Source organism: Caretta caretta, chromosome 3 (assembly GCF_965140235.1).
Source record: "Caretta caretta isolate rCarCar2 chromosome 3, rCarCar1.hap1, whole genome shotgun sequence".
Taxonomy (NCBI): Eukaryota; Metazoa; Chordata; order Testudines; family Cheloniidae; genus Caretta; species Caretta caretta.
The window spans coordinates 191,533,751-191,558,012 of record NC_134208.1 but is presented as its reverse complement, the minus strand read 5'-3'; the positions used below and the strand labels follow the sequence as shown (position 1 = coordinate 191,558,012).

The window sequence follows — 24,262 nt, the reverse complement described above, 5'->3', positions numbered from 1 at the left end:
GAAGGCAATTAGATTAGTCAGGCATGACTTGCCCTTGGTGAATCCATGCTGACTGTTCCTGATCACTTTCCTCTCATGTAAGTGCTTCAGAATTGATTCCTTGAGGACCTGCTCCATGATTTTTCCAGGGACTGAGGTGAAGCTGACTGGCCTGTAGTTCCCAGGATCCTCCTTCTTCCCTTTTTTAAAGATGGGCACTACATTAGCCTTTTTCCAGTCACCTGGGACCTCCCCCGATCGCCATGAGTTTTCAAAGATAATGGCCAATGACAGTTGGCATCCGCCAACTCCTTTAGCACTCTCGGATGCAACGCATCCGGCCCCATGGACTTGTGCTCGTCCAGCTTTTCTAAATAGTCCCGAACCACTTCTTTCTCCACAGAGGGCTGATCACCTTCTCCCCATGCTGTGCTGCCCAGTGCAGTAGTCTGGGAGCTGACCTTGTTCGTGAAGACAGAGGCAAAAAAAGCATTGAGTACATTAGCTTTTTCCACATCCTCTGCCACTAGGTTGCCTCCCTCATTCAGTAAGGGGCCCACACTTTCCTTGACTTTCTTCTTGTTGCTAACATACCTGAAGAAACCCTTCTTGTTACTCTTAACATCTCTTGCTAGCTGCAACTCCAGGTGTGATTTGGCCTTCCTGATTTCACTCCTGCAAGCCCGAGCAATATTTTTATACTCATCCCTAGTCATTTGTCCAATCTTCCACGTCTTGTAAGCTTCTTTTTTGTATTTAAGAGCAACAAGGATTTCACTGTTAAGCCAAGCTGGTTGCCTGCCATATTTACTATTCTTTCTACACATCGGGATGGTTTGTCCCTGTAACCTCAATAAGGATTCTTTAAAATACAGCCAGGACTCCTTTCCCCCTCATGTTATTCTCCCAGGGGATCTTGCCGATCAGTTCCCTGAGGAAGTCAAAGTCTGCTTTTCTGAAGTCCAGGGTCTGTATTCTGCTACTCTCCTTTCTTCCTTGTGTTAGGATCCTGAACTCGACCATTTCATGGTCACTCCCTCCCAGGTTCCCATCCACTTTTGCTTCCCCTACTAATTCTTCCTGGTTTGTGAGCAGCAGGTCAAGAAGAGCTCTGCCCCTAGTTGGTTCCTCCAGCACTTGCACCAGGAAATTGTCCCCTACATTTTCCAAAAACTTCCTGGATTGCCTGAGCACCGCTGTATAGCTCTCCTAGCAGATATCAGGGTGATTGAAGTCTCCCATGAGAACCAGGGCCTGCAATCTAGTAACTTCTGCGAGTTGCCGGAAGAAAGCCTCGTCCACCTCATCCCCCTGGTCTGGTGGTCTATAGTAAACTCCCACCACGACATCACCCTTGTTACTCACACTTCTAAACTTAATCCAGAGACTCTCAGGTTTTTCTGCAGTTTCATACTTGAGCTCTGAGCAGTCATACTGCTCTCTTACATACAGTGCAACTCCCCCACCTTTTCTGCCCTTCCTGTCCTTCCTGAACAGCTTACATCTCCATGACAGTACTCCAGTCATGTGAGTTATCCCACCAAGTCTCTGTTATTCCAATCACACCATAATTCCTTGACTGTGCCAGGACTTCCAGTTCTCCCTGCTTGTTTCCCAGGCTTTGTGCATTTGTATATAGGCACTTGAAGTAACCTGCTGATCGCCCCTCTTTCTCAGTATGAGGCAGGAGCCCTCCCCTCTCACGTGCTCCTGCTCGTGCCTCCTCCCAGTATCCCACTTCCCCACTTACCTCAGGGCTTTGGTCTCCTTCCCCCAGTGAACCTAGTTTAAAGCCCTCCTCACTAGGTTAGCCAGCCTGCTTGCGAAGATGCTCTTCCCTCTCTTCGTTAGGTGGAGCCCATCTCTGCCCAGCACTCCTTCTTGGAACACCATCCCATGGTCAAAGAATCCAAAGCCTTCTCTCCGACACCACCTGCGTAGCCATTCGTTGACTTCCACGATTCAACGGTCTCTACCCAGGCCTTTTCCTTCCACGGGGAGGATGGACGAGAACACCACTTGCACCTCAAACTCCTTTATCCTTCTTCCCAGAGCCACGTAGTCCGCAGTGATCCGTTCAAGGTCATTCTTGGCAGTATCATTGGTGCCCACATGAAGAAGCAGGAAGGGGTAGCGATCTGAGGGCTTGATGAGTCTCAGCAGTCTCTCCGTCACATCGCGAATCTGCGAATCTTAGCTCCTGGCAAGCAGCAGACTTCTCGGTTTTCCCGGTCGGGGCGGCAGATAGATTACTCAGTCTCCTGAGGAGAGAGTCCCCGACCACCACCACCCGCCTCCTTCTCTTGGGAGTGGTGGTCGTGGAACCGTGCATCCCATGCCTTCCAATCGGTAGAGTCTCCTTCTGCTCCCTTCCCTCAGACGTATCATCTGGTCCACTCTCCGCATTAGTACTTGTGGAGAGAACATGAAAACGGTTACTTACCTGTATCTGCCCTGCTGGTACATGGACGTTCACCTTTTTTCTTCTGGAGGTCACATGATGCCAAATTTCTTCACCATCCTTCTGTCCCCGATGTGCAGCCTGCTCTGAATCTTCAGAACCTTGTGCCCGTAGAAGCCTATCCTGACATCCGTCTAGGAAATCTTCAGTTTCTCTTATGCAACACAGGGTCAATACCTGTTGCTCCAGACCTTGAACCTTCTCTTCCAGTATGGAGACCAGCTTGCACTTTGTATAGACAAAGTCGCATCTGTTCTGTGGAAGAAAGACAAACATAGCACATCCAGTGCAGGTCACAACAGCTGAACACCCCCCATCCATATTATCTCCCTTCTACGAGCTTCCTCAGGAGTTGTAGTAATTACTCAGAGAATCCGGCAAGATGTAAGCCTCAGTGGGCTCTCCCCAGGCAAACTCCCTGGCAAACTCCTTTTGTTAGCTGCTCTGCTGTTCGCTGCTCAGCTGGTTCGCAACTGACTGGCTTTTTGTGCAGTCAGGCCCACTTAAGGCTCACCTGGAACAAAGCACACCCAGTTCCCCCCCTTTTCAAACAACCAGTCAAGCACACAGCACACAGTCACACTGTCCTCACAACAAACACTCAGATACTCATCAACACAGCCTCCTTAATGCAGCCCTTAGCCCCAGGTTAATCAGGACCCTTTCCCTGGGTAAGGTAACAGAACAATCAGGAACCCTCTGGAGACAATGAAGACCCGGAGTAGAGAGCGGGCCCGGGTTCCCCCCAAACCTCCCAACTTCTGACACAAGTCAGACACAGGAAGAGTCGAACTGGACTGTGGGTTCAGAAAAACGGCCAAGCTGAGGGCTGCCGTGAAGCTCCAAGGCAAGCAAATACGCCAATAAGCGCAAGACCCACCAAGGTAGAGGAGGAACTTTGTCCACACAGGGCTCAAAAAAACTACATAAATGAATGGAGGATAGGTCCATCAATGGCTATTAGACAGGATGAGCAGCGATGGTGTCCCTAGCCTCTGTTTGCCAGAAGCTGGAAATGAGCGACGGGATGGATCACTTGATGATTATCTGTTCTGTTCATTCCCTCTGGGGCATCTGGCATTGGCCACTGTCGGGAGAGAGGATTCTGGGTGAGATAGACCTTTGGTCTGACCCAATATGGCCATTCTTATGTCAGTGAAAGCTTATTTTCTTGAGTACAGAGTTCTGTCACTACCGTTGTTTAGTAAACTAAATAAAATCAGATCCATCATTGAGCTGATATTTTATTGGTGGGGATTCCCACAATAGACCTGTTCACCACCAAGGAGAACATCAAGTTCCAGAACTTTTGCTGCACAGCGGGCATGAACCAGTGTTCATTTCTGGATGCCTTCCTTCTATTGTGGAATTGAAGCCTCGTATATCCATTCCCGTGATTCCAAAGATGAAATCCAAAAATCAGGCAGGGCAAAGCCATGGTCATCCTTGCAGCTCCCTACTGGCTGAGACAGTTTTGCCTGACAGACCTACTAGAGATGTCCCTCCATCCCCCTATCCAGCTCCCAGAATGTCTGGACCTGATTTACAGAAGCACAACACTGCAACCTGAAGTCATTTAATCTGACTTCATAGATATTAGCTGGCTCAATACCTTTGAAAGAGATCCTGATCCAGTGCAGAAAGACCTGTGTACGAGAGAGATTTATTCCTCAGAATGGAAGGGGTTCTCTATATGGGCAGCCCAACACAATCTGGACCTGTTGCCGGCTCTGATCCCGAAGATCCTTGATTTCTTTTTGCGTTTAAAGCATTCTGGCCTTTTGTTCAGCTCCATTAAGGTCCACATTGCAATTGTTTCGGCTTGCTATCATCCTATACTGCTGCGCTTGGTCTTGTCTCACCTGCAGGTATTGAAGTTTCTCAATGGCCTGTTACATATTTACCCACTGGTCATGTTAATGGGCTAGTCAAGTTACTATTACAACACACATCCTCTAGCAGGTCAACCAGATACACGCCCTTCCCCCCTCATCCTCCGTATCTGTCACTGCAGGTGATGATGACTGTCAGTGTACTAGAAGGCAAAAGTAAAGGTGTGAACAGAACAAGGTTTATTAAACAAAGGATTCCATAACCAATAACAGTGAACAAGCAATAAAGGACTCTGATGTTAACAAACGAATAAGCTTGAAGCCAAGGAACCCAAGCAATACAGATGGTTGGTAGGTATACAATAAAGCAAGAAAACTAATACATTACCATGTCCCTGGCAAACATAGTACAGAACAGGATCATGCACGACTCAGGGACAGGAACTCGGGAATACACAGGAACAGCGCAGGAAATCAGGAACGATCGGGAACAACAGGTAAATAGGTCTTCTGCTCTTCTTATATGGTCTTTTGGTCTTGACTTGACGTCTCTGCTTGGATCACACACATTAGATACTCGACTGCTACTGGGGTGGACATCACAGAGTGCTGTGTGCTAAGTCCTTATATAACCTCCTGTCTCTAGGCAGATTACAGTTGTTACATATGATCAATTACTGCCTTAATTTCAAAAGGGCACCAACTTAACAAACAAGAAGAGGTACCAACATGGAGGCCAAACAACAACCCTGGAAAAATAAAATAGCGATTTAGGAATTGGCCTTACAGTCAGAGAATCTACATTTGCATGAATTGCAAGGGGACTGGGGGAGACTCTTGACCACTCCATCCTTTATGCCCTCAGAGTAGTGTGAGGAAGCGCAAAGCACGTGCACAACCCTCATGGCAATTGGTGTTCAAAAGATACTGAGATTGTGGACATCAGGCATATGCACATGTACCGTGGGATCCAACATGATGATAACATCTCAAAGAACCACAGTTACTGTAGGGCAGAGGTAGTCAATAGGCAGACCAAGGGCCAAATCTGAACTTCCAGACACTTTCAGTGGACCGTACAGGTTGGAGCCGTGTGGCGCCATGGCTGCTCCCCAGCCGGGGTCTAACAGCTGGGCTGGGCTGCAGGGCACAGTGTGTCCTTGGCGGCTGCTTGTGCAGCCGCAGCCACACTGGCAGTAGCACAGGGATGTGTGGGGGAAGCAGTGACACACCCCTCCCCCCATGAGCAGTTTATTGTGTCTCCACTACGCCCTGTCTCTCCAATCAGGGAACGATGTGGTGTCACATGCTCACTCTGCAACTCAATCAGAGGGCTGTCTGGGCCCTAATTCAAATTCTTCTCTGCTTTCCCTGGAGACAGCGGGGCTGGCTGGACTATGGAGCGGCCTTGGGCCCTACTGGGCAACCTGGCTGGTAAGTGCCTGACAGGGTCCCGCAGCATCCACTTGTGCTGGGGCATCGAGTTTAGCACAGCACCCCCCTCCCCCACTCGGACTCCTCCTGCCTAGCCTCATGTCCACGGTGTCCCCACCCTGGCCTAGTGCCCTTCCCACCCCCATCCTTCGGGGCTGGTCCACAGAGCCCCCTCCCGCCCCAACTGGCCTCTTTTCCTCCCCAGTCTGCCTACGGTCATCCGCTTCTGCAACATCCTGGCCTCCCCACATCTCCCCATGGCTACTCTCTGGAGTCTCCTTGTTTCCTACCACTACCAGAGTCTCTTTCACTCCCTCTGCTATCCCAGTCCCCAAAGGGGCATTGCCCCACTAGCTGGATCAAAGGCCAGCAGCTTCACTGCCTGGCTCTGAGCTCAGAAGTACTCACCCACACCCACACCCTCCTTTGCTGCATATATCCCAGCTCATACCAATTCCTTTTCCTCCAGCCCACATCTCTGCCACTCGGCTCAGTTGGGGGCACAGGACCATTTGGAGGAAGAAGGGGTGTGGCAACAGCAGGTGGCTCAAGCCAGCCCTGTGCATCCCATTTTCAGTTTAGGGAAATAAGGTCACCCTACTGTCAGGTCAGGTGGGGAGCTGGCAGGAAATTGGTTGTGCAATCAGGAGCTATGGAGAGGAGCTGGGTAGGTGGGTGGGTGTCTGGATCTTGACTATACCTTGACCAAGAAATTTGAACCTTGACAAAAAATAATGTACTACCCCAGCTGTAAATAAGTATTCTGTGTATCTATTACACCACTGTTAAACCTGAGTAAAGATTTCTAATAATTAGTGGATATAAATTGTATATTAAGTAGTAATATTTATTCTTCAAGTGCTTGCTCATGTGTATTCCGCAGTAGGTGTGCGTGTGTGCCACGTGCACCGGTGCAGGAAGTTTTTCCCTTAGCAGTACGCATAGGGAGGAGTGGCACCTCTGTATTGTGCTATAAGGGGAGCCGAGAGCTCCCCCCACCCTCAGTTCCTTCTTGCCGCCAGTGAAGGTGCATCAGAACTTCTTGCTCCAGCGTTGCTGCAGCCTTTCCAGTTGATCTTAGGGGTACCTTTAGCTAGTTGTTAGTAACTCGTGGAAAGTAGTTTCTCAGTTGTTAGAGTGGGCCCGGGGCGTGCCCCGTGCTCCAGGCTTCAAGTTGTGTGACTCCTGTCACTGTTCCATGCCAAGGAGTGATCCGCATGCTGAGTGTCTCCACTGCTTGGGCGAAACTCATGTGAGTGAACGCTGTAAGATCTGCAGGTCTTTCAAGCTGCGAACTAAGAAGGAGAGAGGCATCTGGCTTCGTGCTCTCTTCATCGAATCGGCGCTCACTCCAACTCCAGTACCCCGTGTGGACTCGGCACCGGGCTTCGCATCGTCGGTGCACAGTGAAGCCCACTCCACCAGTCGGCACCTTTCCCCTTCCAAGAAACAAAGGAAGAGCTCGACTTAGCAGCGGCTCTGAGAGAAGGAAGTGGGAGAGCCTGGTCCTGCATTGGGCAGCCCTCGGTCCCCCCCGGGCTCAAAACCTCCGACTAGTGCTGAGCGGAGTAGCCCAGCAGCGCCGACACGCGCCTCTCCCGCGGTCAGGATGCCATCAACGCTGGAGGCTCTGCAGGCCACATGAGACATTCTGAGCTTGCCGGTGCCCGGGACGCCACCAGTGGCGGGCCCCCGGTCCCGAGGCAAACCGCAGCTGGGCGCTCGACAGGCCTCCCCAGCACAGCGCAGCTCTCACTCTGAAGACCGCTCTCTACCTTGTTCGGTACGCAGCGACCGGTCCACTTGCAGTTCGTGTCCACCACCCTCGACACCAACCAGGATTCCATCTGGGCAGGAGTCCCCAGGTCCCTCCATTGCATGCAGCAGCGCGCGCAGGCACTGAGATAAGCAGGCGCTCCTCTTCACGATGCAGCTATCTAAGCCGGTCTTGGCACGACTGACGTCAAGGCTGGAGCTCCCGCTCTGTCAGGCGCTGCACACAGGGCTCCTGCCGCACGTCACCCGCACCGCAGCTCCAGGCGCTGAAGCAAGTCTCGAGACAGTACTTCCGGCGGGTACCGGTCCTTGACGTCGAGGTCCCAGTCCCGTGGAAGACAGCATCGTAGGCACCGCCACCCCCACTGCTCCTATGGTACCATTCGGTCGGTGGTGACCTTGGCCTCGGCACCCAGCCGCCCCTTGCTGGGCCGTACCGCTCAGCCGGACCAGATAGCGCCACCGTGCCCTCAGCATGGACAGTGGCAAGGGGCCCCATGGCAGGGACAGTGGTGTCAATGGGCACCGTGGCTGCCGATGCCCACTCAGGCGGGAACCCGCTCAGTGGCCGGGGCATCCGAGGGCCCATCGGCTTCATCTAGGTAGAGGGACAAGTCGACAGGTCATGAGTCATCGTCTCTGTGCCTGGACTTTGACCTGGGGGTTGATCCCCTGGCACAGGCTGAGGCCCACAGCCGAGTGCCGGCCTCCTCTCCTGCACCAGATGACACCATCATGGCACCACCGCCCTCTGCTCCACATGAAGACTTCAGGACGCATCAAGACCTGCTAAAGCGGGCAGCGTCGAGCCTCCAGCTGCAGGCCGAGGAGATGGAGGGCCTGTCCGATTCCCTCTTTAATGTACTGTCCCCCTCGGTGCTGGACTGTGTGGCTTTACCCCTTCACAAAGGAGTAGCCAACAACTTCAATGCCTTGTGGCTAACTCCTGCCTCTTTGGCCCTGATTTCCAAGAAGGCTGAGAGGAAGTATTTCTTTCCAGCCAAGAACCACAAATACCTCTACTTTTACCCAGCACCTAACTCTCTTGTAGTGGAATCTGTGAACCACTGGGAGTGGCAGGGCCAGCCCGCGCCCACCCCCAGGAAAAAGACGCCAGGAGACTAGACTCTTTCGGTAGAAAACTTTAGTGCTCTTTGAGTTTTCATCTCAGGGTGGCCAACCATCAGGCCTTACTGAGCCGATGTGATTTTAATTTGTGGGAGTCCCTGCCCAAAGTTTGAGCCACTCCTCCCAGAGCGGGATAGGAAGGACTTTAAGGCATTGGTGGACGAGGGGACGACTGCAGCCAAAGCTGCCCTGCAGGCAGCGTTGGACACGGCAGATACGGCAGCTCGCTTGATGGTCTCCACAATCTCCAAGCGCAGGGCATCATGGCTCCTCCTGTCCGGGCTTTTGGCGGAGGCCCAGTCCCTCATGCAGGACCTGCCGTTCGATGGGAAAGTCCTGTTCACCGAACAGATGGACGTCAGGCTGCATGGGATGAAAGACTCTCGCACCACCCTGCAGACCTTGGGCCTATACGTCCCTCTGGCTAAGGACAAGGCCAAACCGCAGACGTCTGCTCACCCTGCACAGAACAGATGTGAGCCCCCTTACAAGAGGCTGAGAGACCAAAAGCACTGGCCTCAACAACAGTCCCGCTCTGCCCCACAGCCTGGGCCCTTTAAGGGCAAGATGCAGGGAATGAGGCAGTTTTGACTATTTGCAGGGGGGCACCAGGGTAGTTGTCATGGAAACCTCCCTACTAATAAAGTTTGTGTTCGGCAACCGATTGTCTGCCTTCCACGGGGAATGGTCACGAATAACCTTGGACCGCTGGGTCCTCAACACCATTTCCAAGGGCTACAAGTTGCAGTTCAGTTCACCCCTGCCCAACCATGCCCCCATCCCTGGTGGGCTTGGGGGACCCAGAGGACGTTCACCTCCTAGGTCAGGAGGTGGAAGGACTACTACGCCTGGGGCGGTGGAGAGAGTGCCAGTAGAATTCCAGGACAGGGGCTTCTACTCCCGATATTTCCTGATCCCAAAGGCGAAAGGAGGTCTCAGGCCCATCCTAGATCTGCGGAATCTCAATCAGTTTATGGTCCGCTCCTAGTTCCCCATGGTGTCCCCTGGCTTCTATTATCCCCTCCCTGAACCCAGGGGACTGGTACGTGGCCCTGGACTTTCAGGACGTGTATTTCCACATCCGTATTTTCGAAAGATGCAGGTGCTTCCTCCGTTTCCTGGTGGGGCCCAACCACTACCAGTTCATGGTTCTCCCGTTTGGCGTATCCATGGCGCTCAGGGTATTCACAAAGTGTATGACGGTGGCGGCGGCCTACCTCAGACGAGAAGGGGTCCAGATGTTCCAATATCTGGATGATAGACTTCTCAAGGGCAACTCACGGTCTCAGGTAAGGGCGCATGTGGATCTGCTCCTGTCTACATGTGCCAGTCTCGGCCTGTTAGTAAACAAGACCAAATCAATGCTCGTCCCAGTATAGCGCATAGAATTCATAGGGGCACTACTGGACTGCTTAAGGGCCACAGTCTCTCTCCTAGTGTCAGGTTCGAAACCCTTAAAGGTCTCATCGCCTCGGTCATGGCTTTTCCGGTGACAACAGCAAGGTATAGCGCATAGAATTCATAGGGGCACTACTGGACTCCTTAAGGGCCACAGTCTCTCTCCTAGTGGCAGGTTCGAAACCCTTAAAGGTCTCATCGCCTCGGTCATGGCTTTTCCGGTGACAACAGCAAGGGTGTGCCTTCAGATCCTGGGACACATGGTGGCGTGCATATATGTGGTCTGCCACGCCAGGCTCCGAATGAGGCCCCTCCAGCAATGGCTAGCCTCCCACTTTTCCCAGGCACGGGATGGCCTGGGCAAGGTCCTCACGGTACTGACCCCAGTAATTGCCGACCTACAATGGTGGTCCTCCCCGGGCAACATGCTCCAAGGGGTTCCTTTCCGGGAGATGGCCCCGTCAATAGACCTGGTGTCCAGTGCATCGGAGTTGGGCTGGGGAGCCCACATAGGGAACATGCAAACCCAAGGGATGTGGTCAATCTTGGACATGTCCCTCCATATAAATATCAGGGAGCTCAGGGTGATACGGTTGGCGTGTGTGGCTTTCATCACGCAGCTTCACTGCAAGGTGGTCAGAGTCCTTACGGACAACACCACCGCGCTGTTCTACATCAACAGGCAAGGTGGGGCACGGTCCTCGGCTCTGTACCGGGAAGCTCTGAGCTTATGGGAGTTCTTTATAGGCCATGACATCTCCCTGAGGGCTTTCCACCTATCGGGTGCCCGCAATACACAGGCCTATTGCCTCAGCAGAGTTTTCTCCCCCCATTACGAGTGGTCGGTCCACTCAGAGGTCACTCACTGGCTCTTCTGAGAGTGGGGAATTCCCCACATGGACCTGTTCGCGACCTGCCAGAACCAGCGTTGCCCCTGGTTTTGTTCCGGGCAGGGGTTGGGAAGGGATGCGATCTCAGATGCCTTCCTCCTGCAGTGGTCGGACCAGCATTTCTATGCTTTTCCACCATTTCCCCTTATAGGAAATGTTCTAGAAAAAATGAAAACAGACAAGGCATGTATCATCCTTATTGCCCCAGCCTGGCCCCATCAACACTGGTACGGGACCCTACTGGACCTGTTGGCGGCCCCTCCGAGGAGGTTGCCGCTTTGTCCAGACCTCCTCTCCCAGAATGAGGGCCGCCTCCTTCATCCCAGTCTGGCCGCTTTCCACCTGACAGCATGGCTGCTCGGGGGCTAGACGTGGAGGAGAGGAGGTGTTCTGAGGAAGTCAGGCGGGTCCTCCTGGAAAGTAGGAAGCCGTCCATATGCCGGACGTACCTGGCGAAGTGGTCCAGATTTTCCAGGTGGGCAGGGGAGCGGGGAGTCTCCCCATTGTCTGCACTGCTCCAGCTTATCCTTGAGTACCTTGTGTCCGTTAGGACCCAAGGGCTGGCACTCGCCTCTGTCAGAGTACACTTGGCGGCCGTATCGGCCTTCCACCTGCCGGTGCAAGGGCACTTGGTCTTCTCCCATACTATGACCTCCCACTTCCTGAGAGGCCTTGACCATTCTTTCCCATATGCTAGATCCCCTGTACTGCAATGGGACCTAAACCTGGTGTTGTCCCGCCTCACGGGGCCTTCCTTTGAACCCTTGGCCACGAGTTCCTGGTCTCACCACTCCTGGAAGGTAGCCTTCCTTGTAGCAATCACGTTGGCCCAACGTGTCTCAGAGCTCAGGGCCTTGACCTCGGAACCTCCATATATGGTCTTCCACAAGGATAAGGTCCAACTTCGCCCACACCCTGCATTCCTCCCAGAGGTGGTTTCCGCCTTCCATATGGAACAGGACATCTTCCTTTCCGTGCTCTGTCCCAAGCCCCATTCTTTCAATGGGGAACGCCGCCTCCACACGCTCGATGTGCACAGGGCACTGGCCTTCTACCTGGGTTGGACTAAACCGTTCCATAAATCCTCGCAACTCTTCGTTGCCTCGGACGAGCACATGAAGGGGCAGCCTATTTCCACCCAGCGCCTTTCTTGCTGGATCACCTCGTCCATATGCGCGTGCTAAGATCTGGCAGGGGTTCCCCCGCCATCGATCGTCAGGGTGCATTCAATGAGGGCTCAGGCCTTGTCGGCTGCCTATGTAGCCCATGTCCCTATCCAGGACATCTGTAGGGCTGCCACCTGGTCTTCAGTGCACACGTTTGCTGTGCGTTATGCGATCGTCTCCCAAACTAGGGATGACGCCGGGTTCGGCAGAGTAGTACTATGTCCCGGGAACTCATGAACTCCTACCCACCTCCAACAGATATAGCTTGGAATCACCTACTGTGGAATACACATGAGCAATCACTCGAAGAAGAAAAGACAGTTACCTGTTCAGTAACTGGTGTTCTTTGGGATGTGTTGCTCATGTCTATTCCGCATCCTGCCGTCCTTCCCCGCTTTTGGAGTTGTCCAGCAAGAAGGAACCAAGGGTGGGGGGAGCTCACGGCTCCCCTTATAGCGCGATATAGAGGCGCCACTCCAAGTGTCGCAGCGGTGCTCCCCCCCCTATGGGTACTGCTAAGGGAAAAACTTCCAGCACCGGTGCACTTGGCGCGCACACACACCTACTGTGGAATAGACATAAGCAACACATCTCGAAGAACACCAGTTACAGAACAGGTAACTGTCTTTTGTGTCACACAGTTTGTATTATGGTTTAAGTAAATGATTTTTATTTTTCATATATTGTAGCTAAGATTCATCATATACGTTTTTAGCAAATTAAATTTAAGTGACTGTTTGAAACACTCTGGTACATATATTTCTTTCATTTATATGTAAGTGTAAATCTAAAACAATTTATTTTGGACATACTTTTGAGGCCTACCCCTCCACCCTTTAAGTAGAATACTCAGTAAATAATTACATTCATTTAATTGAGAGGAGAATATATTATCAACTGCTTTGAAAAATAGCCTTTAATTATTTGCTATAAAATTTAAGTCTTTGTTTAAAATACTGTGTAAATTTGTCAACAGTATGTTAAATTGAAAAATCTTGACTCTTCTTGAAGAATTTGTTGATGGATATCTGTGTGTGCCTTAAACTTTTTTATATATTCTAATACTGCAGACTTCAGTGCCCTTTATTTCCCTGAAGTATTGGTTAGATTGAAAAGACACTTTCAGTTTATGTTTACTATCTTTATTCACTATTTCATATCTCTACTTGTTTTTTATTCCATTTATTCGCTGTTTACTTTCTTCCTGTTGAAAGCTCTTCGCACATCTGAAGCCTGTTCTATAGACACGTTTATGGCACCACAATATATAAATACAAATTAAGAATGACACGTAAGCTTTCAGTTTACAAAGAAACTGAGGAGTGAAAAGTACTGTGTAGCAGTGTCCTCTGAATCATTCACCTCAGCAGCTTAGCTTTGTTGTTTTGACTTTCAGTTTCTGTGGAGGTTGCCAACCAAAGCTAACAGTGCTATGGGCCTCCTGTGTTTGATAGGAATACTGGATATCAAAGTATTCCTCTATAATTAAATTTTGCTAGTGTTTAAAGTGTAGCATTAGCAGTAAGGCTTACAGGAGGGTTATGTTTGTGGATCATGACCTTTCCCCCCAGTCTGAGAGATTTGGGCTGCATCTCCCTTTGAATCATACTGAAAGCAGTTCATACTTTTCCAGGGGGCTCTAAGGCTTCGTCACATCACTTCCAGCCTCATGCCAGATTATCTTCCTCAGGCCATGCATACAGAATTGACCCATCATTCCTGCCTATTCCATTACCATGTTTATTTTTAAAGCTAAATTTTGGGGCAGACATGAGATGTATTCTCCCTTCCTCTATCCATCACCTAGGTGATGAAATTATTTTGAGGATTATATCCTATAATGCCACCTGCTGACCTCATTTCTTCCATTTGTTTCTATCTCCTCAGTAAAGTAGGCTAAAAATCCTAAGTGAAAGGCCAAGAGGTACTCCATTTGAGAGAAGGCCCTCTCAGGAGCCACAGGAAGGAGCTTTGCCATAGTTGCTCCCAGCTTAAAGACTCTTGTTTTGTCAGCAGAAAGGTTATAAAGGACAGCACATTGGGGCTCCCACACCACCCAAGGCACTTCCAGATATACCTTTGCAATGGTGGGTTAGGCCTTCTTGGGATCCAGCAGCCAGGTCCTTCCTCAATGATCAGAGAATAAGTACAAAATTCTTTCAGCTTCCTCCATCTGTCCAGTCTACCTTGAAGGTGAAATGGTAAAAAGTATCGGCCTCCACTCTCATGTTCTTAACTGGTTAGTAGAATCCCTTGGCATTTGTTGTGACTCTTCTTTTTTTACCAGGAGAAGGCTCTCCTGATTGATCTCCTGCATTTCCTCTCCAGTTATACATTGGATAATGGGGGGAACACAGGGACTCAAAGCCATCCCTCTGACTTATCTCTCAAATGGGAACACCACTTAGGACAGATTCTCAGATGTGAGGGAAAATCCTCTAAGAGGCAAAAGGAGCAAAAAGTCTCCAAAGACCAGAAAACACAAAAAATACCAAGAAGCCTTTCAGATACTCATCTTATTCCATTAGGTTCTATCTGATCCCCTGCAAAAGAGAATTGTCAGCTTCAGACCAAGGTAACACCATGCCAGAGATTAGAAGAAGTTTTTTCCTCCATACACATTTAAGACAATGGGGAGAAAGGTGGTGACCACCATCGAGATTTCATCAGGATAAAAAAAAAGCAACCAAATCCAAGGGTAAATAACTCCATCCAAATCCAAGACAGAATTTTCCATCTACCTTCACTCCTCCTTTGAACAAGTCATTGTGAAGGAATAGGAGACTTACAATAATGGGGAAAGGCTCAGTTAGCAAGTCATTAAATTCTACTTACTTCATACTTCCTAATGTTGATTCACAAGGGGTCATGGCAGAAAACTCTGCAACTCCTCTGTGCTTTTTGGGTTTATAATACATGGAAAGAAGAGCTCCTTGTTCCCTTCTTAGAGGGCCGTCCACCTTGGCTTTGAAATAGACACAAGAAGAGTCAGTTTGTCTGACAGAGCAAAGTTTCAGGAAGATCCTGATCAGGTGTCCTGCATTAGAATATCATTCATTTGTTTTGCCTGTACACCTAGATCTTCAGGTCTCTTGCATAAAGATTACTCCATGGGCAAGACAGTTCATGAGAGTTTCAGGGATTGCTCTTAAAAGTCCCGGAACCATTCCCAAAGAGAGATGCAGAGCAAATTAAAGATGCCATCTAGAGTAATTATAACCCTCAGTTCGTGAAAACAGAAGAACCATGGGGTGGTAGCATCCTCTATTCACAATCTGTACTCCAAAGTCCTGACCTCAGATGTGGCAACCTTGCAGGATGGTGAGCTTACTTGTGCTGCCATGTTATACAGGAAATGTTGTCAGAAAGGCTCCAGAACATCAGCTTGCCACAGGTGAGATTTGGTCATGATAATTTTTCAGGGTTCCCAGGATCGCTTGAGAAAGGATAACATCTTGGTTCAAGTTCATGACACAATGACTGTGGCATACGTAAATCAGCAAGTGGGCACAAGGTCACATAGCCTCTATCTATCTGATCATCATAAGATACAATGTACAAAAATGCAGACTAAAAATTTGCTGGCAGATACATAACTGAGAGTGGTCCTTAAGCAAGGATTGTTGCAGCTGATATTTAGGGAGCCCTCCAGGTGGATCTGTTCACATCCAGTGCAAACAAAAAGGCCTGGTGGTTCTTTATTAGCTAAGACGACCAAAGGTCAATAGGAACAGTTCTTTGAGTGCTTGCTCATGTCCATTCAACTTAGGTATGTGTGCTCGTCACATGCACCGGTGCTGGAAGTTTTTCCCTCAGCAGTATCTGTAGGGGACCAGCTCCGGCGCCCCCTTGAATGGCACACATATACCGTGGTATATAGGGCGCTGCCAGCTCCCCCCACACTCAGTTCCTTCTTGACGCCAGTGATGGTACTGGAACTGTTGCTGCTTCAGCTAGCGCAGTTGCTTTCTTGTTTGTATGAACTCGTTAATTCTTGTATTATCGTGTATATAGATTTCTGTTAGTGTTAGTAAATCCCTTATAGACTTCGTAGCTCCCAAAACGGGACTTTGCCTCAGGACAGGGCATGCCCCAGTCCTCAGGATTTAACAAGAGGCCCATGCCCATTAGTGATTCACACAGCAGTTGTCTGTGTTGCTTGGGCAAAGGGCACATTAGTGAAAAGTGCAAAATTTGCAATTCCTTCAAGCCAAGGACTAAGAAGGGGCACGATATTCACTTAAGAGAGCAGCTTGTGGAGTCGACTCTCACCCCAGCACCAAAGCAATGCTCCGACTTGGCACCGAGCACTGTGACCTCAGTACACAGTGCCACACCGGGTCCGTCCACTGACCAGCACCAGTCCCCATCTGTTGCTCCAGCTAAGAAGCCCAAGAAGATGGTGCAAGGTTGCTCTACAACCTCCCACAAGGGAAAGGATAAGACTGTGTGCGAGCAAGGTCCCATGCTAGGCAACTCTTCACCCCTGTCGGGATCTCGGGCCCAAGGTCCGGTTGAGTGGGATAGCCCAGCCCATTCACCAGCCACCCCAGATAGTGGCAGAGGCCTCCGCCAGCTCCGGGTACCGTCCACGCCAGAGGCCTTGCAGGTGGTGGAGGAGATCATGTCCCTCCTGATGCTGCCCACACCGGCTCCTGCGGTTCCCTGGACCGCCCTGGTCCCCCCCACAGCGGCACTGTTCCCTATCGCAGGGGACGTCCCACCAGCGCTCGCCCTCCCGTAGCTGCCACGCCTCTGACTGTGAACGACAGATGCAGGGCAGCCCCGTTCAGTCCCTGGAACTTGGGCATGGGTAGAGAGGCTCGAGGTGCAGCTCGCCAGCGTCCGGGTGCAGACCTTTGGAGGCACGTGCCCCCCTGGCAGGAGTACCAGTCCTTGTACCCAGTATCTCCAAGACCATGGTACCTCTCCAGAGATTTGTTGAGGGATCGACGCTACCATTCCTCGGACCGTCACCAATCCCCTAGGAGGGCATCACCGCATGTGGGCACTTCCTGGCGTGGAGCTACCCCTAAGAACAAGGACTCCTAGGCCACGTCTACGTTACCCACTGGATCGGCGGGTAGTGATGGATCTATCGGGGATCGATTTATTGCGTCTAGTGTAGACGTGATAAATCAATCCCCAATCACTCTTCCATCGACTCCGGAACTCCTCCATGGTGAGAGGCGGAAGCGGAGTCGATGGGGGAACGGCGGCCGTCGATCCCACCCCACGAGAACGCGAAATAAGTGATTCTAAGTCGATCTAAGATACGTCGACTTCAGCTATGCTATTCTCGTAGCTGAAGTTGCATATCTTAGATCGACACTCCCCCGCCCCCCCCAGTGTAGAACAGGCCCAAGAGACTAGACTTGTTACTAGACGCCCGTAAGGTTTATTTATCCTCTAGTCTCCAGTTGAGGGTGGCCAACCATCAGGCCCTCCTGGGATGTTATGACTTTAACATGTGGCAAGCCCTGGTCAAGTTCAAGGGCTCCCTGCCTGAGGCTTCTAGGAAGGAGTTCAGGGCAATCATGGAGGAGGGCACGACTCTGGCCAGGGTGATGCTCCAGGTGGCGTTGGATGCAGCAGATACCACCACCTGAACCATGGCCTTGGTTGTCGCCATGTGCCGGGCATCCTGGCCGCTTCTCTCTGGCTTGTCTATGGAGGCTCAGCAGTTGATGCAAGACCTTCCCTTCGATGGGCAAGCCCAGTTTGCGGAACAGACAGACAATAATCTTTCCATAAGTCGACTCAGCTTTTCATCTCTACAGCTGACAGAATGAAGGGCCTCCTGATGTCCACACAGAGGATTTCTAACTGGATCACCTCTTACATTCACACCTGCTATGGGTTGGCGGGAGTCCCTCCACCGCCGATCGTCAGAGCCCACTCAACCAGAGCTCAGGCATCTTCGGCAGCCTTCCTGGCACACTTCCCAATCCAGGATATCTGTTGAGCCACGACGTGCTCCTTGGCCAGAGACGACACTGGGTTCGGCAGAGCTGTGTTGCAGTCTACACATCCGTGAACTCCTACTCATCTCCGAGGGGTACTGCTTGGGTCTCATCTAAGTTGAATGGACCTGAGCAAGCACTCAAAGAAGAAAAGACAATTATCTTTTTCCGTAACTGGTGTTCTTTGAGATGTGTTGCTCATGTCCATTCCACAACCCGCCCTCTTTCCCCACTGTCAGAGTTTGCAGCAAGAAGGAACTGAGGGTCATGAGAGCTGGCAGCAACCTATATACCACGGCATTTGCGTGCCACTCCAAGGGGTACCAGAGCTGGTCCCCTACAGCTACTGCTGAGGGAAAAACTTCTGGCACTGGTGCATGTGGCGAGCACACACATCTTGAAGAACACCAGTTAGGAAAAAAGTAACTGTCTTATATTGGCTCACAGATAGATGAATTGTCTCCTGTGTGTTTCCCCCTTCCTCCCTCCCCCCCCTTTCCACTACTAGAAAAAGGGATCCAGAAGATTAAAAAGGGGGTCAGATGAAAGTGGCCATGTATGCTGTGATAGTCAAACCCAATGTAGCTTTCATAGAGATCTTTATTCCATCTCCCCAGCAAGCCAGGATCTCCCATCTCAGGGTTTGCTTCTTCATCCCACTTAAGAGTAACTGGGCCTAACAGTTTGACTGTTGAGCAGCAAGTCCTATAAACAACGTGGGATATTCCTCTCTGAGCTTTTTGCAAGCCTTGTGTCATTTTTGCTTACTCAGGAGTTTACACAAAGTTCTCTGATGGATGCTAAGATACAAAGATTAACTTCAAGCAATCAGGCAGTCCAGCTTCCATGGGTTTCTTTCAGGATGACTTAGACTTGGCTTTAAGATCTTCTACCATCATTTCTGACAGTCTCACTGCTGAATAGTACTATCACTTGAATGAGCTTAAGTTTTTGGGTAGATAGCACAATGTTGTCAAGGTTCCTTAGGGTAGCATTTGTTTCCAAACCAATAGTCAGACCTATCTTTCCTATCTAGAGTTTGCCCATAGTGCTTCAGATGCTCAGGTCCCACCCATTCGTGGCTTGGCCCAATCCCAGCATTCTGTGGGAGTATCTCCAGTATTAACAGGAAAAGACGCAGTGTAAATGTCTCAAACTGGGGGAGAGATGATTCCCAAGAGAAAATAACTACGTGACAAATTTTTCATTTGTCTTAACAGTTGTGTGGTATGGACCAATTCTGGGGCATTGCTTTAAGAGCACAGTCTGGTGATGTCAGTCGAGCAGCTATCCAGTATATCAATTCTTATTACATTAATGGTAAGAGTTCTCAGTTTTATTTACACGGGTATACTAAAATCCAAGGATATTGTACAAAATAATCTTAGTCATTTTTTTGTTAAAAAGAAAATCTTTTAAAGAATATTAGTTTATCTTGTTTTAATCTTGAGTGCTAAAACTTGCAGTTTTCAGTACATTCGGCACATAGTTACTTAAATATCTGACTTGCAGGTAAAACAGGTCTGGAAAAAGAACAAGAATTTATTAGCAAGTGTATGGAGAGCCTTATGATAGCTTCCAGTAATCTTGAGCAAGACTCCCACTCGAGTCTCACCATAATTGAAAGAGGACTTTTAATGCTAAAGACACACCTTGAAGCTTTTAGGAGAAGGTAAACAATTTCTTCAATATATTTTGAGTTGGGATTTATTGTAATTTATTTTCCTATCATTTGAAATTTGAGTTGAGTGAAATACTGAAAAACAGAGATGTAAATTACTCATTTGGTTTCCTCTGTGTAAAATGGGGATAATAATACATACTTTGCAAATATTTTGTGTGAAGCTTAGTCTGTTAAAGGTTTTTGGCCAGGAAAAAAAAGATGGTTGTCCTCTTTTGCTGTTTCATGATTAGGGCCATATCAAATTCACAGTCCATTTTGGTCAATTTCATGAGTTTTAAAAATCTAAAATTTCAGATATTTAAATTTGAAATTTCACATTGTTGTAACTGTAAGGGTCCTTACCCAAAAGAGGGTTGTGGAGGAGTCATAAGGTTATTGTAGGAGGGTTGCAGTATTGCCACCCTTACTTCTGCGCTGCTGCTGCTGGCAGCGCTGCCTTCATCTGGGCTACCGGAGAGCAGTGGCTGCTGGCTGAGAGCCCAGCTCTGAAGGCAGCGCTGCCGCCTGCAGCAGTTCAGAAGTAAGGATGGCATGGTATGGTATTGCCACCCTTACTTCTGCGCTGCTGCCTTCAGAGCTGGGCGGCTGAATAGTGGCAGTTGCTGGGCCAAGGCCCCAGCTCTGAAGGCAGCAGCGCAAAAGGGTTGCAATCATACCATACCATGCCATGGTGTTGCTGGTGGCAGCGGAGCAGATAATGGCAGATAACCGCCATTATCTGGCCACCCAGCTCTGAAGACAGCGCAGAAGTAAGGGTGGCAATACTGTGACCCTCCCCCCAGAAGAAGCTTGCTTCTCTCCCGCCTCCCCTTTTTGGCTCAGGACCCCCAGTTTTGGAAATGCTGATCTCCCCCATGAAATCTGTATAGTATAAGGTTAAAGTACACAAAAGACCAAATTTCACGGGGAGAGACCAGATTTCATGGTCCGTGATGCATTTTTCACAGCTGTGAATTTGGTAGGGCCCTATTCATGATGTTTAAAAAAAGGTGGAAAGTGTTTTGTTTTTTGTTTTGTTTTAAACTAAAGCAATATCAGGACTACAAAGTCTTGTCTTTTTTCTTTTTGTGTCGGAATCTCTGCAGGACCAGAGAAGTGGAGCTGGGAGCTTTCTCAGCCTTCTTGTCTTCCTACTGTTTGTCAGGCTTTTGAGTTAAACAGATGTTAACAAAAACATTTGGTGTTTTTATGTGTGATTTTTATATGCTTCTTAAGGTTTGCGTATCATCTGAGACAGTGGCAGATTGAAGGCACTGGTATCAGCAGTCACTTAAAGGCACTTAGTGATAAACAATCATTACCACTAAGAATTGTATGTCAGCCAGCTGGACTTCCTGACAAGGTAGTTAAAAGAACTTTGGTTTTCCAAATGGATTTTATTCCTAGATCATTTTGTTTCATAACATTCATTGTTCATTCTGAAAAAATGTGTGCATTATGTTTCAGATGACTATAGAAATGTATCCTAGTGATCAAGTGGCAGATCTAAGGGCTGAGGTTACCCATTGGTATGAAAATTTGCAGAAAGAACAGATAAACCAGCAAGCTCAGCTTCAGGAGTTTGGCCAAAGCAGCCGGAAAGGAGATTTCCCTGGTAAGTTGTACAATACTCTTAGCCATAGCTTGTGCTTGGCTAATTGATCGTCCATAGAGGTTGAAAGATGATGTGTATTTGACAGATTAGGGTACCTAAGGAAAAATAGCAAGTATCACTGTTGGTTTTATTCCATTTGCTCCATTTATTTCATAACTAGCATTAGCCTGTCACACTTCATTATTAAACAGTGCTTTTGTAAGTGTTACCGTTTCTTTTAAAGTAGAGAGAGAAAATTCAGAAGTAACAAGGGATATACACATGGTTTTTCACATCACACGATTTTTATTACTTGTAACTTTTCATTCTTCCCTTCCTTCCACGATTATATTCTCCTTTCCCCATTGCCATTATTCTTTTTATTCATTTTATTATGTCTTATTTAGTTAGTAAACTCCTCTGAGTGGAGACCCATCTTATATTTTGTGATGTGCCATGCATATTTATGACTCTGTATAGGTAAATAATTAGGACTCAGAATGTATGTTGGGCTCACAAATATGTATTTAACTGCTATTCAGGTGTGAGTTCCTTTACTGCATCTTTCAGTCTTTTTGCAACTATGTTAAAATAGTTAATTTATTACTGAACATCCTGTTGCCAAATTGATCATTTGCTTATTCTCATCTTCCTCGTTATGCTCCTTCAAAGCTCTCCTTTACCTACAGGATGCCTATAAAAATTTGACATTGGTTAGGCTTCTGGTGTGCTAAGACCATAGCCTACCTTGCAGACCAATACTGTATAATAGTTTCCTTACAGTCCCAGTCTGTATCCATCTGGTGTCTCTTGTTTTGTATTTAGACCGTGAGCTCTTTGTGGCAAGGACTATTTGTTTGTTTTGTGTTTGTACAGCACCTAGCACAATGGGGTCCTGGTCCATCGCTGGGGTTCCAACTAATAAATATTAATAATATTAATAATTGTATATGTTACACAAATGCTTACTTGAGGACAGGATTTGGACTTGTGTGATGCAGTTGATGATACCATTTTCTCATTAAATAGAAATATTTTAATCCTTTTTCCCTTACTTATGCCTGATGTTAAAGAAATTGATTACTTTAGCCATGTCTGTTTAAATGGTATTGTAAAGCTTCTGCTAAACCCAGCTCCTGTTTATTAGGAAACTCTGAAATGGTTGCTCTGTCATTCTAATTAAGGTGGAAATTCAAGTTGTGTTCAACAATTCAAGTTTCAACAAAAAGCATCCTCATTCATGGTGACAGAATATGTAAATGTTTTCACTATCCTCCTGCTTAAAGGGCCAAATCCTGGCATCCTTAAGTAGTTTTTTTGACTCAGTTCATTCACTGGGAGTTTGCTTGATTTTAGCAATTGTGTAAAAACTGAGTAAGTATTTAAGGAGTTGACCCTAGTACTTTAACTTTCAGATGTGTGCGCATAACTTTTATTCCCCAAATGATGGGCCCTGTTGTATCCACTGACGGTAATGCGCAAGTGCCATGAAGCTGGAGCTTTTCAGAGTAGTAGTGTCAGTCAGTCTGCGCATGCGCCCTTGTGCCACCTCGTGGTTTCACCCGAGGCGATAAAGGGCAGGGCAGACCAACTTCGCTTTCAGTTCCTTCTCAGCGCTGCATGTTCAGAGTTGGAGCTTCTGCTGTTCTCTCACCCTTGGTGATGCACTTTCCAGTCTTTATAGAAAAACTGTTTTTATTCGTGTACATAGAGTTTTATTGTTTTTGTGGTAGTTTTAGTGTTTGTAGTAATTTCTTAGGATTAAGGACTTTGGGACGCTGCTTTGGTGGTTTCCTGCTACCTCCCACCCCCTGCCCAGCACCTGTATCTATATACTGGATTATGCTGCACTTCCTGCCCTCGCTCGTTTTCGATCAGCGATGCGTACCAGTGCTGTCTGTACGGCTTGGGGAAAGCCCATGCAGCATCTAGGTGCAGGATTTGCCTCTCCTTCCCTTCACCTTAAGAAGCACCTCATGGGGGTAGCCATGGGACTGCAGTCGGATCCTGGCCAGGGAACCCTCCCTGTACATCGGCCTGAGAACTCCAAGAGTGCGCCTCTTACTGCAGAGTCTCAGTCTGGTTCAGCTGGGACCAGTGCTATGGATCCTGCACTGAGGCCGAGCCATGAGTCACAGAAGCATGGCAATAAGTCTTCCTCCAGATCCAGTAAAGATGCTGCATTGTCCATGAGTTCCAGCCATGGAGGAGTGGTGTGTTCCAGGGCCCACAAGGGTGACAAGAATTTGCACTGCTTGACGGATGTGCCGGTCCTGGTTCCTGGGCACCATACCCCTCTTGCATCGGTTTCACCAATGTCTCGTGGATCGTCGGTCCTGAGAGAGGTTCCCTAACCAGCTCCATTTCCATCCGTGGACCGAGTACCATTGATGCTGGAGAGACTCCAGTGTGTCCCTGGACCTCATGAACTATTTGCCCTGGAAGGGATGAGGTCTCCATGTGCTCTGGTCCACTCACCTGCTTAGATAGCCCCCTCTTTTACATTGGATCTGCTGCCTTCTGGCCACCCTGCGATTGCTAAGCATTTATAAATCAGCGTCCAAAAGAAAATGTTATCGCCCGCTAACTACACAACTCTACAGAGCTCCCCATTTCTACCACCAGCAAGTCTTTGAGCCTCCACAGAAGCGCCCAAAGGTACAAAGATCCCATCTTTCTGGCCCACCAAGGCCATCCTCCACACAGCACACACTATCTTCTCATAAGCAATATTTCTGAGTGCATCTAGGGCGCTGTCAATCACTTTGCACTCCAGCGCTCTTGCCAGCCACCCTTTTCAGAGGCAATCTCAAACTTTCTGCCAGAATGGAGCATGATAACAATGGACAAGTGGGTCCTGGATGTAATTCGACTTGGCTATAACGATTGAGTTTATGATGCTACCTCCTCCACATCCCCCGCAACGGTCTCATCTCAGGTTCCGCTCTCGACAGTGGAAGTGGATTCCCTCCTTGCCA

At 48.9% G+C, this 24,262-nt stretch overlaps 1 protein-coding gene across 3 annotated transcripts in view; it reads left to right on the top strand.

Annotated features, from left to right (window-relative positions):
• Nucleotides 1–24,262, top strand: part of USP34 (ubiquitin specific peptidase 34) — a 272,897-nt gene that overhangs the window by 114,549 nt on the left and 134,086 nt on the right. For all 3 annotated transcript variants that reach the window (XM_048842772.2, XM_048842773.2, XM_048842771.2), the window contains 4 exons: nucleotides 19,248–19,347; nucleotides 19,540–19,699; nucleotides 20,927–21,053; nucleotides 21,158–21,305. In XM_048842772.2, the coding sequence (XP_048698729.1) occupies nucleotides 19,248–19,347; nucleotides 19,540–19,699; nucleotides 20,927–21,053; nucleotides 21,158–21,305 (535 nt within the window). The remainder of the gene's footprint in view (nucleotides 1–19,247; nucleotides 19,348–19,539; nucleotides 19,700–20,926; nucleotides 21,054–21,157; nucleotides 21,306–24,262) is intronic.